Source organism: Rhamphochromis longiceps, linkage group LG3, assembly GCF_057381845.1.
Source record: "Rhamphochromis longiceps isolate RC_006_pf linkage group LG3, R_longiceps_female_GT1.1, whole genome shotgun sequence".
Classification (NCBI taxonomy): domain Eukaryota; kingdom Metazoa; phylum Chordata; class Actinopteri; order Cichliformes; family Cichlidae; genus Rhamphochromis; species Rhamphochromis longiceps.
In genome coordinates, this window is record NC_140559.1 from 47,013,007 (window position 1) to 47,025,802 (window position 12,796).

The window sequence follows — 12,796 nt, forward strand, 5'->3', positions numbered from 1 at the left end:
CTCCTCGATCTCCCAACTTTATCTTCAAATTTTTTTAAAAAGGACTAATGAAGTCAGCAAGCGTACTCCGACTCCATACACACACAGTCAGTATCAGGAGCGATAAGGCAGAGAGGCTCCTCTTTGTTTTGGAGAAGAAAAAAAAAAAAAAGTACAAATAAAGAACCAAGAGAAAAAAAACAACAACGAAAAAAAAAAGAAAAAAAAAAGCTGGCTCCCCCTCCCTCCCCAGTAGTTCGTGGGTTCTGTTGATCCCATACTGTTCATCCTGTGTGAGGCGGTCACCTCAGGAGGGGCTCGGAGAGGGCTGGTGGGTCGTCTACGTGGGAATGGAGGGCAGGGTGGAAGCCAGCAGAGAGAAGAGGCTGGTCAACAAGCCCGATCCCTCTCAATTCAGCCAATCACCAGAGCCGGTGCTGGTGGAGGTTTCGACTGAGGACGGAGCGGACATCAGCAGTGAACCTATGACAAACAGGAGGACATTTCAGTGTACTTGCTGCCATCGTAGCAGGGAAACCAATGCATGTTTAACACTTAGGACAAAAAAGCTCATTTATTTGTTTGAGTAAGATCAAAAGATCAGCCATGTTCACGCTGGCAAGTATTCAGAGTATTCCCATTGCTTCAATGCAACACATTAGCTCTCCTATTCAAGAATTCAGTTATTTATTTACATTTCAGTTACCGTATTTACTGTGTAAATCTTAAATTCTGCTGTTCCTTTGATGTGACCAGAGAGAAGGATGCCACACAAATTCTCAATTTTTCTGTCTCCTTTTAACTTTTTGGCATGAAGCTGCCAAAAAGTTAAAAGTACATCCAGTCCTATACTTCTGTCAGCGTGTATGCTAAGTCAGGGAACGTGACGGCAAAGGTGATTGCTTTTATTCTGTGGAAGTATTCTTTGTGCAGCGGTAAAACAGGAGCAAAACCTCTGAAACTACAGCCAGTGACTTTTTGGTTCAGTCAATGATGCCAGCCAAAAGGAAACTGATGAGCCTGCTGCTGGTGTGTTTTGAGGAAAAGATGCTACCAATATCACACGCTGTGCAGAGGTAATGCCAGTGCACTAGAGAGGTAAACATGCAGAAGCTTACACACCCCATGGTCATATACCCAACATATACAAGCTAACTGCAAACCTGTGTTTCCTTTTCTCAGTAGATTACTTTTTCATATCAGTAATTATGTAATGTAACAAGTTACTTTTAACAGTAGCTTAATCCAACAATGGATAAATCAACCTGGTGTTAAAAATAACGCCTGACATACACATCCGAAAATCAATGATAAACACTCAGCATCTCCTTTGTTTACCTCATACATTACACACTGTGCAGGTTTGCCGTTAATTCAATTCTATTTTATTTATATAGCGCCAAATCACAACAACAGTCGCCTCAAGGCGCTTTATATGTTAGCCTTAGCTTTTCGTAGGAAACTTCATCCAGATGCTTGTCACTCTTCTGAATGAATTCACATGAGATTTCTTGTCTCACACTGAATAAAAACAGCCTTTTAAAGCAACTGAACTACTTCTAAGAGGAACTGCAGACAAAATGCATGAAACATTTTTTTTGTTGCTGAAACATGACGGGCGACTTATAAAGAGAAAGCAAGTAAAGCCACCAAAATAAAGAGATGATACTTTGAGTCCTTGTGGTCATATGAGGATTTAGTCTGGTGTTAACACACTGACAGCTTGTGAGCTTTTTGCTTTACATGTCTTAAACAACTCATTTAGAATGAGGAAGTATGCAAATAACCTTACAACAAAGTAAGCCATGCAAGCCAGTGTCTGCGTTATCCCTTTGCTTTCATGCAAGCTTTATTATGCATTTTACCTTAGTGCATCCAGCATAGGCAGCAAGTTAAGAAGTGCTGTGTCACTAGGGTCGCTGAACCAGGACTTGATGGGTATTGCATTGTCTGGAGGGCAGAAAACAGCCAGTCAGTTGTGTCAGAAAAATGGACATGGTAGTGATTTTGTGCTGCTTTTCTGAAGAAGCCACAGAGTGTTCAAGGAGCTTCGCACTTAATGTACTGCAACAGCATTTTACAACACAGGCCCTGAAGTGAAAACACCTTCGCTTATGTCCTTGTCACAAAGTTCAATTCTACCAAGACAAAGATTTGATTTAATTGATCTGTTAAACATGACCGAAAACAAGCAGCCCAATATATAACTCAACTCGTTAGCAGGTATCGTACCATTTCTCATTTATGTGTGTGTACTTACAGTGAGGGGAAAATTCAAATAATCCAGTGACCTTATGTATAATTAATACGTGTGAACCAAAAGCTTCAAACTACTCAAATGCTCCACTTCTGACAGTCAGTGAGAGGAACTATAACTAATATGGTCGTGTCATGCCCACAGCTCTAGCTGTGAGCACAACAGCCACAATCTTCTGCTGCTCACATGCAAAGGTGCTCTATGTGACCAAAATAACGTAGCTTCAAAGCATCCAAATAGAAAAACTTGCATCTATACTCTAAACCATTTCTTTCTTTGAGCTTGACAGGTCTAAGACATACAAAACAAAGGCAGAAATTGTATTTATTGCACTGTAAATACATTAAACAACTTCTAATTAAACTTCATATAGACGTAACTAATGTGATGTCACTCGTGGTTTCTGAGATCTTGTTTTTGAAGCCCATTTACACTTTGAAATCTTACCTGGATGGCTTCGATAAGCACCAGGCGAGTTGTCCAGGATAACAATACTAGACAGGTCATCGTGTACTACAGACAAGTCTTTAATATAACTACCTAGATCCAATGTACAGTGCTGGGAAAAGAAAGAAAAAGAATTAAATATAATCATCTACACCAACAAAAGTCAGAGTGAAAGCAGAAACTCGATCAATATTAGGTTTAACACAGGCTGTCAGAAGACAGCGTAGAGCAGTACCTGTCTGTAGTATCTTCGTTTCAGAATGTTCCTGTTGTTATCCAGTTTGTCTGCCACTGCCGAGCCGTAGATCTCCATACTGGCTGTGAAAACCACTAGCTCATACCACTGGCTCACCTATATACACAAGAACATAACAGTCTATGTTCACAAATTACCATCAGTGTTCAGCAAGTCACAAAGGGTCAATACAAAAAATAAATACACTTTTATGAGTGTGAGAGTGCAGTACAATGGAGATTAATGACAAGGATGACAGGCAGGATTTAAAGGAGTGACGATGTTTGTGATTTACTGCTTGTTACCGTAGCCACACACACACACATACACACTCACACACGGTTGTTTGAATAACACTCACCACTTCTAAAAAGAAGTCAACATGTGGCCTTTTATGTACGAAGAACCTGACTGGGTGCTTATCAATGACGACCTGTAAGGAAAGGGGAAACGGGTGGAACCAGCTCATTTAGGCAGAAATGGTAATTAAACTGGGAGTAACTCATGCTCATATATGGTTGGCCGCCCGTACTTTGAGGATGAAGTCCGGCGGTGTGCCAGGTCTCACTGTGGGCCTCAGGACGCCGTCATGATGAGAGTGGATCAGGGTCTCATCTAGGTCCAGAACCAGAATCTTCCTCTTTACTGCATCTGCATTCATTTAATAACATCAAGCTTCATTTAGCACATCTACACAAACAAAATTATTAAGAGAAATTAGGCTATGTGAAAAATCATGCACTTCAGTACAACATGTCGGTGTCAACAAGCAGGTTTCTCTTTTACTTCTAACATGTCAAATAGGGCTGCCACGATTAGTCGACTAGTCACGATTACGTCGACTATCAAAATCGTCGACGACTGATTTAATAGTCGACGCGTCGTTTGAAGCTTTGTAAGATCCCAAAAGACGCAGGAATAAGTAGTAGGATTTAAGAGTGTAATAACGGACTGAAACAGAAGATGGCAGCACTGCATGTACAAGGATGCCAGCTGCCGTTAAACCCCGAAGAAGAAGAAGCTGTGTCCCAGAATTCATAGCTCAGTTTCCAACAATGGCGGCAGCTAGTTAGTTTTAATATTACACTTATTATACTTTCTGGGTCACAAAATAAACGTTTAACATATTTGCAGGCGAGAATGCAGCTGTGTAAACCTCAAATATCTGCTCAGTTTATCAGGACACCGCATATTTTCAAAAGCGCTCCGACGTTTTCGGAGACGTCTGTTACCCACTAGCTCGATAGCTAGCCAGGGGCAAGGCTCACTAGAGCCCGTGAGAACACCGGACTCCCAGCTAATTGTTTTCAAACCCACCGCCGTCTTTCGCTACTCAGGTTAAACATATATAAGTCACTTAGATAACTTAAAAATGTTATTGTTTGGTTTTTTTCAGTATTTTATTTGTTCCTGAGTAAATCGGTTTGGCTGAGATTAAAGTTATAGTTTTTACACAGCTGAATAAACATCAAGCAGACAACTGATTATCAGAAGTGTGAGATGCTCCAGAATATACTCCGGTGTCCTGTTATATTTTAGATAGCAAGGAGTTTATTAAACTTCACCGAAACAATCTGCAAATTTCATTAAACTTCAATAAACTATCATCTTGTCTTTATTTTTAGTTAGCACATACCTTAAACACTTAAAGCTGTAAGCTAATGATAGTTATATAAGAGCAGATGCTGCTGGTACAATAAGCTGTGTTTTACGTCCAATGGATGATGATCTGATTAGTTGACTAATCGCAAAAATAATCGGTGACTAGTCGACTATCAAAATAATAATTTGTGGCAGCCCTATTGTAAACAAGGAACTGCTTATTTTAAGTCTTGACCCAAAAAAGGCAAGCCATTTTATTTTTTCCAGAGTATTTAGACAGCACAGCGAAAGGACAAACCTTTACAAAGTCATCATCAGTTTTGGTGTTGTTAACTTCCTCAGTCTTTTTTCAGTTTTAATTTTTAGAACAGAGTGTACCACCATGTGTAAAGATCTTTTTATTATTATTTACTGACTCTGATTGATGCACTTAAATGGTATGCAAATAAACAAAAGGAAACCCATTATGTGAGTTTCCTCTATGCCTGGTGAGGATATAATGTACTCCACTTTAATTCAAAGTCAACAAGAAATGATGGGCTGAGTAAGACTTGTTTATGAAAAGTATCTTATAACAATATTATAACACATCCTCTTTTATAATTAATAGTGGAAATTAAAGCCCTGACACCCAGGTGCCTTCATTTTTTCCCCTCATCTCTTTGCAATCCCTGACTTGATGAGTTTCCTAATGTGTTTCCAGCCAATTCCAGTTACTTTTTCAGTAGACTCATTTATTCCCCCAAAGACACTCCAGCTGATTCCAGTTAAGCGCTTCGAGGACTGGGTAACCGTTTTAACCTTTGAAGCTGACCTTATTCGAATGCACAGATTTGGCAACCACACTGCTGCTTTACTTCTAGCAGAAATACCCACCATCTGCAGCTAAGTTAATGTACACTTATTCACTAGAGACTGGACCTGGATGTGCTGGTGACGTCAGCGGAATGAGTGAGAGGCAAGTAAAGTAGACTGAAATACAATCCTTCCTCTAAGTCAAGAGTGTGCTGTTGAATGAGCTCTCAGCTGACAGAAGGGAAGTTCATTCAGAGCACACAAACCAAACCAGTCAGTGCCTGAGCAAGTGGTGTGGCCCAGCCTGTAACATTTACATATCCTATCCTTTAATTCAAAGCAGAAAGTCTGTCTTTTTGTTTTGTTTTGTTTTAATCAAAGATAACATTGCATTATGTGGATGCTCACACGTTGATACTGTTATAATTGTTAAGTTTGTCGGTTGGTGTTGGTATATACAGCTAGTGTGCATCTACACATTAGGCATTCACAACTTTAGCACTGCTGTCACACATCTTGAGGATATCTATGGTCTATATACTAATCCTTCATCACTAAAGACTCTGCGTGCAATGCAGTTTATAATGTCAAAGACTATTTACATTATGCAGTGTTGACATTGCTGTTAACACCAGTTATCTCACTCATGACTGTATCAGTTCGCTTCACTGGAAAATATTCAGTCGACATTTACAGCTCTGCAAAAAAAACAACATTTGTTTTATGTTTACAATTGTTCTTTTTTTTACTTTAAAAACCAAATAAAGTCATCTAATTGAAATGCTGCAGTGCCAATATACAGCCAAATACCTTTTGTGCAAAACCACACTCTGTTGTTAAGCTGTTAGTTGGTTAAACAGCGCAAAACAACAGACCTATGCAGCAAAACAGGTTTATGAAAACAATTGACAAAAAGAATACAGCTGTGCATGAACCCATTTAATGCAACTTAATATTTGTATCTATAAAAGAAGGTCATGGGGAAAAAAAAGTATCTAAAAGCTAGTGTGATTTTCCTTATGGGGAGAAGCCAGTCAGTTTGACATAGTGGCCATTTAGTCTTTACTTAAAGGTGAACATGAGGGGGATAGTTTCCAAACTGTGCATCTGTTCCAGAAAAAGTCCCAGTCAGCACAATCACTTCTTACTTGACAATAGGGCTGCCACGATTAGTCGACTAGTCACGATTACGTCGACTATCAAAATCGTCGACGACTGATTTAATAGTCGACGCGTCGTTTGAAACTTTGTACAATCACAAAAGACGCAGGAATAAGTGGCAGGATTTAAGAGTGTAATAACGGACTGAAACAGAAGATGGCAGCATTGCATGTACAAGGATGTCAGCTACCGTTAAACCCCGAAGAAGAAGAAGAAGCAGCTGTGTCCCAGAATTCATAGCGCGGCCCAGCGCAGTTTCCAACAATGGCGGCAGCTAGTTAGTTTTAATGTTACTCTTATTATTCTTTCTGGGTCACAAAATAAACGTTTAACATATTTTCAGGCGAGAATGTAGCTGTGTAAACCTCAAATATCTGCTCAGTTTATCAGGACACCGCATATTTTCAAAAGCGCTCCGACGTTTTCGGAGACGTCTGTTACCCACTAGCTCGTTAGCGAGCCGGGGGCTAGGCTCACTAGCGCCGTGAGAACACCGGACTCCCCGCAAATCGTTTTCAAACCCACCGCCGTCTTTCGCTACTCAGGTTAAATATATATGAGTCACTTAGATAACTTAAAATGTTATTGTTTGGCTTTTTTTTTTTAGTATTTTATTTGTTCCTGAGTAAATCGGTTTGTCTGAGATTAAAGTTATAGTTTTTACACAGCTGAATAAACGTCAAGCAGACAGCTGATTATCAGAAGTGTGAGATGCTCCAGAATATACTCCAGTGTCCTGTTATATTTTAGATAGCAAGGAGTTTATTAATCTTCACCGAAACAATCTGCAAATTTCATTAAAATTCAATAAACTATCATCTTGTCTTTATTTTTAGTTAGCACAGACCTTAAACACTTAAAGCTGTAAGCTAATGATAGTTATATAAGAGCAGATGCTGCTGGTGCAATAAGCTGTAGTTTTACGTCTAATGGATGATGATCTGATTAGTCGACTAATCGCAAAAATAATCGGTGACTAGTCGACTATCAAAATAATCGTTTGTGGCAGCCCTACTTGACAAACTTGTTTATCACCTTCTTCTGTCCACATTACAAAGATGCTTTTATGGTTCCTTCATTTTGTGGCCAACACACCGATGTGCCTTAGCGAAAGCATCTTTAAGACTTAGCAAGATAAGCTTTTATACAGAGAAATACCATGAAAACAACAGTGTACTCACTGAGCCTGTTTCTGGAGATGGGGGACAGGGGCAAAGTGTCGTATCGCACCGTCTGATACTGGATTATCTGCAAACGAACACAGGGAATCAAAAAGCGAATTCTCAATAGAAAGAGCACATACTGTAGCATGCACTAAACACTTAAACGATGACTTAAATATACCACGACCAGAGCTTAAACTGTGATATATTTGACAATACCATACATACCAAGTACACAGAAGCCTCAAACCCCTATTTACAATCGCTCTGACCTCAAAGAACTTTTCATGTGATTTTACAGAAGAGGAAATGTTTCATCTTTTAGGAATCTTTCAGGGTATAACAGTAAAAACGGAAAACTAATTGTGCTTTGGGGTGATAAGAGATTTTACCAGGATCTGAAATTTTTATTTTTCAGCTGCTTAAGATAAAGCATTCTTAGGAAACCAGATAAAGTAAGGGGACAGAGGAGGGCACCACACTGAAATAACGAAGTGGCTTGCGTCCAACCCATAGCGCTTCCTCTGCTGTGATCCAAATGACTACAGCGAGGATCCTTCCCAGTGCCGCTCTTGCCCAGGGGCTCTGCACTTTTCTTCACAGGGCTATTTTTATCCCCCCCAGCTGTCGGTGGGTGTCAGCGTTGCATGGGGCACACACAGAAAGGGAGACTCACAGGGTGACTTTGACTGAGCTGCTTGGTACCTGCCTTAGACAGGACCTCCCTCTATGCCCCCCCCCCCCGCGCTTGCCTGGCAGGGCAAGCCTGGGAGAAGCCAACTGTTGGAAGCAGCTGCTGGGTACCACGGGGGAAATCTCACCCCCGACTCAGCTCTCTGTATCTTTAAAAACATCCATCTGAAAACCTGGCACGCACACGTCCTGTGCCTCCAAACTAAGGCAACAATAAACAATAAAATGTGGACTATTTTTATTTGTTTTTCCTGCCCATCATCTAAAAAAAAAAAAAAAAAGATTAAATTTTACATCAACATGTGCAGGGCTTTTTCCTGGTTTAAAACTGGTCTATGGGGGGGTGTGACTGTACACCCAGACAAAAGTGCCCTGCATAGATATATCTTAAATGACAGATGCCTGCCTATTGTCTCATTATTTCTAACCATTAGACAAACAAAATTCTTTTAGTTACTAAATTAAACTCTTATTCAACAAAGATTACTTCACAGTCCTGATGTTTCCCCTTAGGGATGAATCAAAACCTCGTGGTGGGTGCCCAAATCTTTCAAACGCAGGAAAAACCCTCATGTAGCAGCGGGCCTCTGTTTCCTTTAACCAGAACACTCAGGACATACTTAATGACTAGAAATGGACGATGGCAGCAACTAACATTTTTTCCCCTTAATTAATTTGTAAAACAATTTAATTAATTGGTTCGTGTTCGTTTCAGAGCTGAAGACAACATATTCAGGCTGCTTGTTTTGGATTAATAAAGACATTAATTTAACCATTAGATCTGCAGAAAGAAGATACAGCGGATGATTTGGAGCAACGCTGCTTTAAAAAAAGTATATTATTCATTAATTAGTTATGAAAACCATTGCAGATTTATTCTTAATCAGCTAATCAGTGAAGTACAAATATCAGCTATGTAAGCTGGTAGTTATTTTTTGCTTAGCCAATTGTTGCATGCAGAATGATAAACACAACGATTATGTAACACTGATGTGGGTAAGATTAATAACCAACCACCTCGTCATTTGTTGACATGAGATAGCGTGCCTGGGATTATGACCGGTTCCTAAAATACATAATCCAATTAATCTTATCTTCATTTAGATCTACGTATTGTGGATAAACAAGAGGTTATTATTAAGTGTAGAAAACTGGTTATCCCAGTTGTGAGAACATATATACACACACACTTCCCTCTAAACAGCCCCAACCCTAACCCCGCCATATCAGCATAATAGATGCCCTGCACTTGGATCATCATGACAAATTTCCAGTGCATCACAGACCATGCACAAGAGAGCTAAACTGCGAGAGAGAACGAGAGAAACAGAGGCAGAGAGAGGGAGAACAGTGCACTCTCTGTGCTGACTTAATCCCTCTCACTTCAGCCACAACATGGACTGAACTATTCACACTCAGGGCCTGAGGTGTTACTGCCACACAATCAACTACAGACAAACCTCTAAACAGCAAGATGATTACAACACACGAGGCAGTCCTCCAAGCTTTGTTGGTTTGATATGGCGCTTGAGCCGAAGTCCACTCATGTTACACCACATATGCACATCTATTAACGACACCACGACACCTGCGCATATGTCTAAGTTACAAACCGGTGGCTTATGTCACCTTAAATGCCATGTTTATTGTGGAGGCATTTCTGAGCGATTGAAGGTGACCTGCACGCTTAATGCACTTTAAATTTAGGGTTTGGCTGTAGCAGTTTTCACTGAGCACTGCAGCCGGATAAAGCAGTCCTGCAATTAAAAAAGACAAACAAAAAAACGACACAGTTTTGAGGTTTGACCAATCATTCATAAATGAATCTGCAACAGTTTTGATAACTTATCATGCAATACATGTGGGGGGGAGGGGGGGGGGGGCTAATTATCGAAAGGTTTTAGATTTAGAAACATTTTGACATTTCTTTTTAAAAATTTAACTAGCCTTTTAGGTTTTAGACCATTTAAAGACTTGTGACCATAACCTAAAGAGATTTGACAAGTACCAATTTAAAATGAGATAATTAGTGGAACTTCTAAATAATTAATTAAAGCAGTCATGAGGATATTTTGGCGCACTTGACTCACTGACTCATTATATACTTCATTTGCGGGAATCTGTCTGATGCTTTACAATAAAGGTTCAATTTACTGTTTTAACTAAAAGAAAACTTAATTGTGGAAAAAATAGTTGTTATAAATAATTAAGCAATACTTTTTGATAACTAACTGGGAGGCTGAGGCTTCTGACATGTAAAAAAACTGTCATAATATTATGACATCTCAGGTGGAGAGCGCCAGTAATTTGGCTCTCTGAAAACCAACCAAGCTTTTCATCAGGTGGGTTTCATTTAAAACTAAAACATTCAGGCACACTGGGGTCATGGCAGAGTAAAGACTTGCACGGAAAAGTGTCACACATTATTCAAAGCCCCTCTCACCGTTCGTAGGTGCTTCCTGAGGATGTACATGATGAAGCCCCATATTCTGGACGTAACGCCGAGAAAAGTGCGGATGCCAAGTAAACACTGCCGGGTCTTCAGCATGTTAATAACTAGGCAACGCGGTTTTCACCCAAGTTGCTGGGAAGGGGTAATTACTGAAAGGACTTGCTTACCACAGAGTCAAAATTCTGGTGTTTAGCCACAGCCGCCAAACTAGCAACTCTTAATTATTGAAGAGGCCAAGCAAACGTGTGAGTACCTCGCTCTGCACAATTGCGGCACAATTAGCATCAAACAGGGTAACTTCGCATTGTAACGGTGACAAGCAAACGATGAGGTGGTCGAAGAAAAAGCCGGAGAACGACGACTGCTGCTGTGTGGACCTTAGCACGCAGCTCGTTGACAAGCTAGCTCAGGAGCTAGCTGTATGTATACCAACTACCGTTAGCTCGTAGCCACCGAGCTACCGCTAGCTCGACAGGGTGACCACCTTGAACCTTGGAGAAAAATAGACCACAAAAAAGCTGTGGGGTCCTTTCTTGACAGGCACCACTTCAACGCGACTTGAGTCTGTGCGGCTTCCGAATGGAGACAGTGTTGCAAAAGTTCCCCAAAGACTAACCGGGCCGGTTAAAATCAGTTTGTAGTCCAGTGGAAATCCGGAATGAAACTGCGAGCCGCCATCGCCGCCTTGCCGTCACTTCCGCGACCAGCTTGGTTGCGCGCAGCACGTCCACGTGGAAAGAAAACAAACCTACGAGGACGAGCATGTCAGCTAAAACCTTCAAATTAACACCTTTTAGTTTGCTCTTTAGCTCTTCAGCTGTACTCTTACATAAATACTTATGGGGAGTTTTACGTAAACATAACTCTTGCTGAGAAAGCCGTGTGACTTGGTGGTAATGGACGGGCCTGTATATTTTTAAGAGGAAATGTAATGATTTATTGGAGCATTGTGTATCTTGTATAACGACAATATCAAACCAAACTGAAATGAATGTGTGACTGTATTTGACAGCTGTCAGTAAATCACGGACTTGGTAATTGTAATTCAATGCTAAAAAGTTGCTTGAATCAAATTTCTGTAAACTATCAGACTATTAAATCTGACACTGCAATTGGCATCGGTGTTCATGTCGAACTGTCGCTCAAAACTAATTATTTAGTGCCATCAGACCTACCTGCTGACATCATCTATAAATCAGTATACATTTTCAACTTCTTTGGACTGCTCCACCACAGTGGATCAACTCACCCCCTCCCTAGCTTCTCCTCTGTTGCAGCAGCCCTCTGCACATCCTCCTTTGTGACATCCATGAACTTCCTCTGTGGCCTTCCTCTTTCCCTCCTGCCAGGCAGCTCCAACTTCAAAATCCTTTATCCAATGTATCAACTATCCTTCCTCTGTACATGTCCAAACCATATCAGCCTTCGTTTCCAAACTGCTCAGCCTGAGCTGTTCCTCTGATGTACTAATTTCTAGTCCTGTCCATTGTGGCCACTCCTAATAAGAATCTTAATATCTTCAGCTCAGCCACCACCTGTCTTTTTGTCAGTGCCACTGTCTCCAAACCATACACTGTGGCAGGTCTGAGTACCACCTTGTAAACCTTCCCTTTCACAAATCATATTTTAAACATATATTGATTATAACTCAACCTCAAAAGCTCATAAATTTAAAAAAGTATTTAAGTATTGTACCCAAAAGAGCAACTGGTTTGAGATCATTTTTGCCAATGAGACAATATATATCCGGGACATTTTCTGGTTGTGAGCAGCATTTGATTTAATTCCCACTATAGTATGTGGCAGATGAACAGATATCCAGGATTTTTAAGATGCACACAAGTAATAAATACTGTTTTGTGTAAGAGAAACCTGTTTGTTTGTTTTTTTGGTCTTTAAGCACTTGTGAACTGTCATTTATTTTTGTCCCAGTCACTGCAATAAATCATAGTGCAGAAAAAAAAACAGTCATTTCAGTGCAAAAGTCACAAAATCAAAAATCAATTATTTTG

General features: G+C 40.3%; 1 protein-coding gene across 2 annotated transcripts; it reads right to left on the reverse strand.

Annotated features, from left to right (window-relative positions):
* Positions 1-134: 134 nt before the first annotated feature.
* ctdnep1a (CTD nuclear envelope phosphatase 1a) lies at positions 135-12,679 on the reverse strand. Of its 2 annotated transcripts, none has more exons than XM_085400101.1 (8): positions 10,776-12,679; positions 7,658-7,724; positions 3,451-3,569; positions 3,280-3,351; positions 2,919-3,035; positions 2,777-2,795; positions 1,845-1,929; positions 135-462 (listed from the first exon to the last, which is right to left on the reverse strand). In XM_085400101.1, the coding sequence occupies exons 1-8, from the start codon at positions 10,878-10,880 to the stop codon at positions 402-404; spliced, it is 645 nt and encodes a 214-aa protein (XP_085256227.1). In that variant the 5' UTR covers positions 10,881-12,679; the 3' UTR covers positions 135-401. The 2 variants fall into 2 exon arrangements, with proteins under 2 accessions (XP_085256227.1, XP_085256219.1); XM_085400093.1 differs by having other exon boundaries at positions 2,684-2,795.
* Positions 12,680-12,796: the final 117 nt, after the last annotated feature.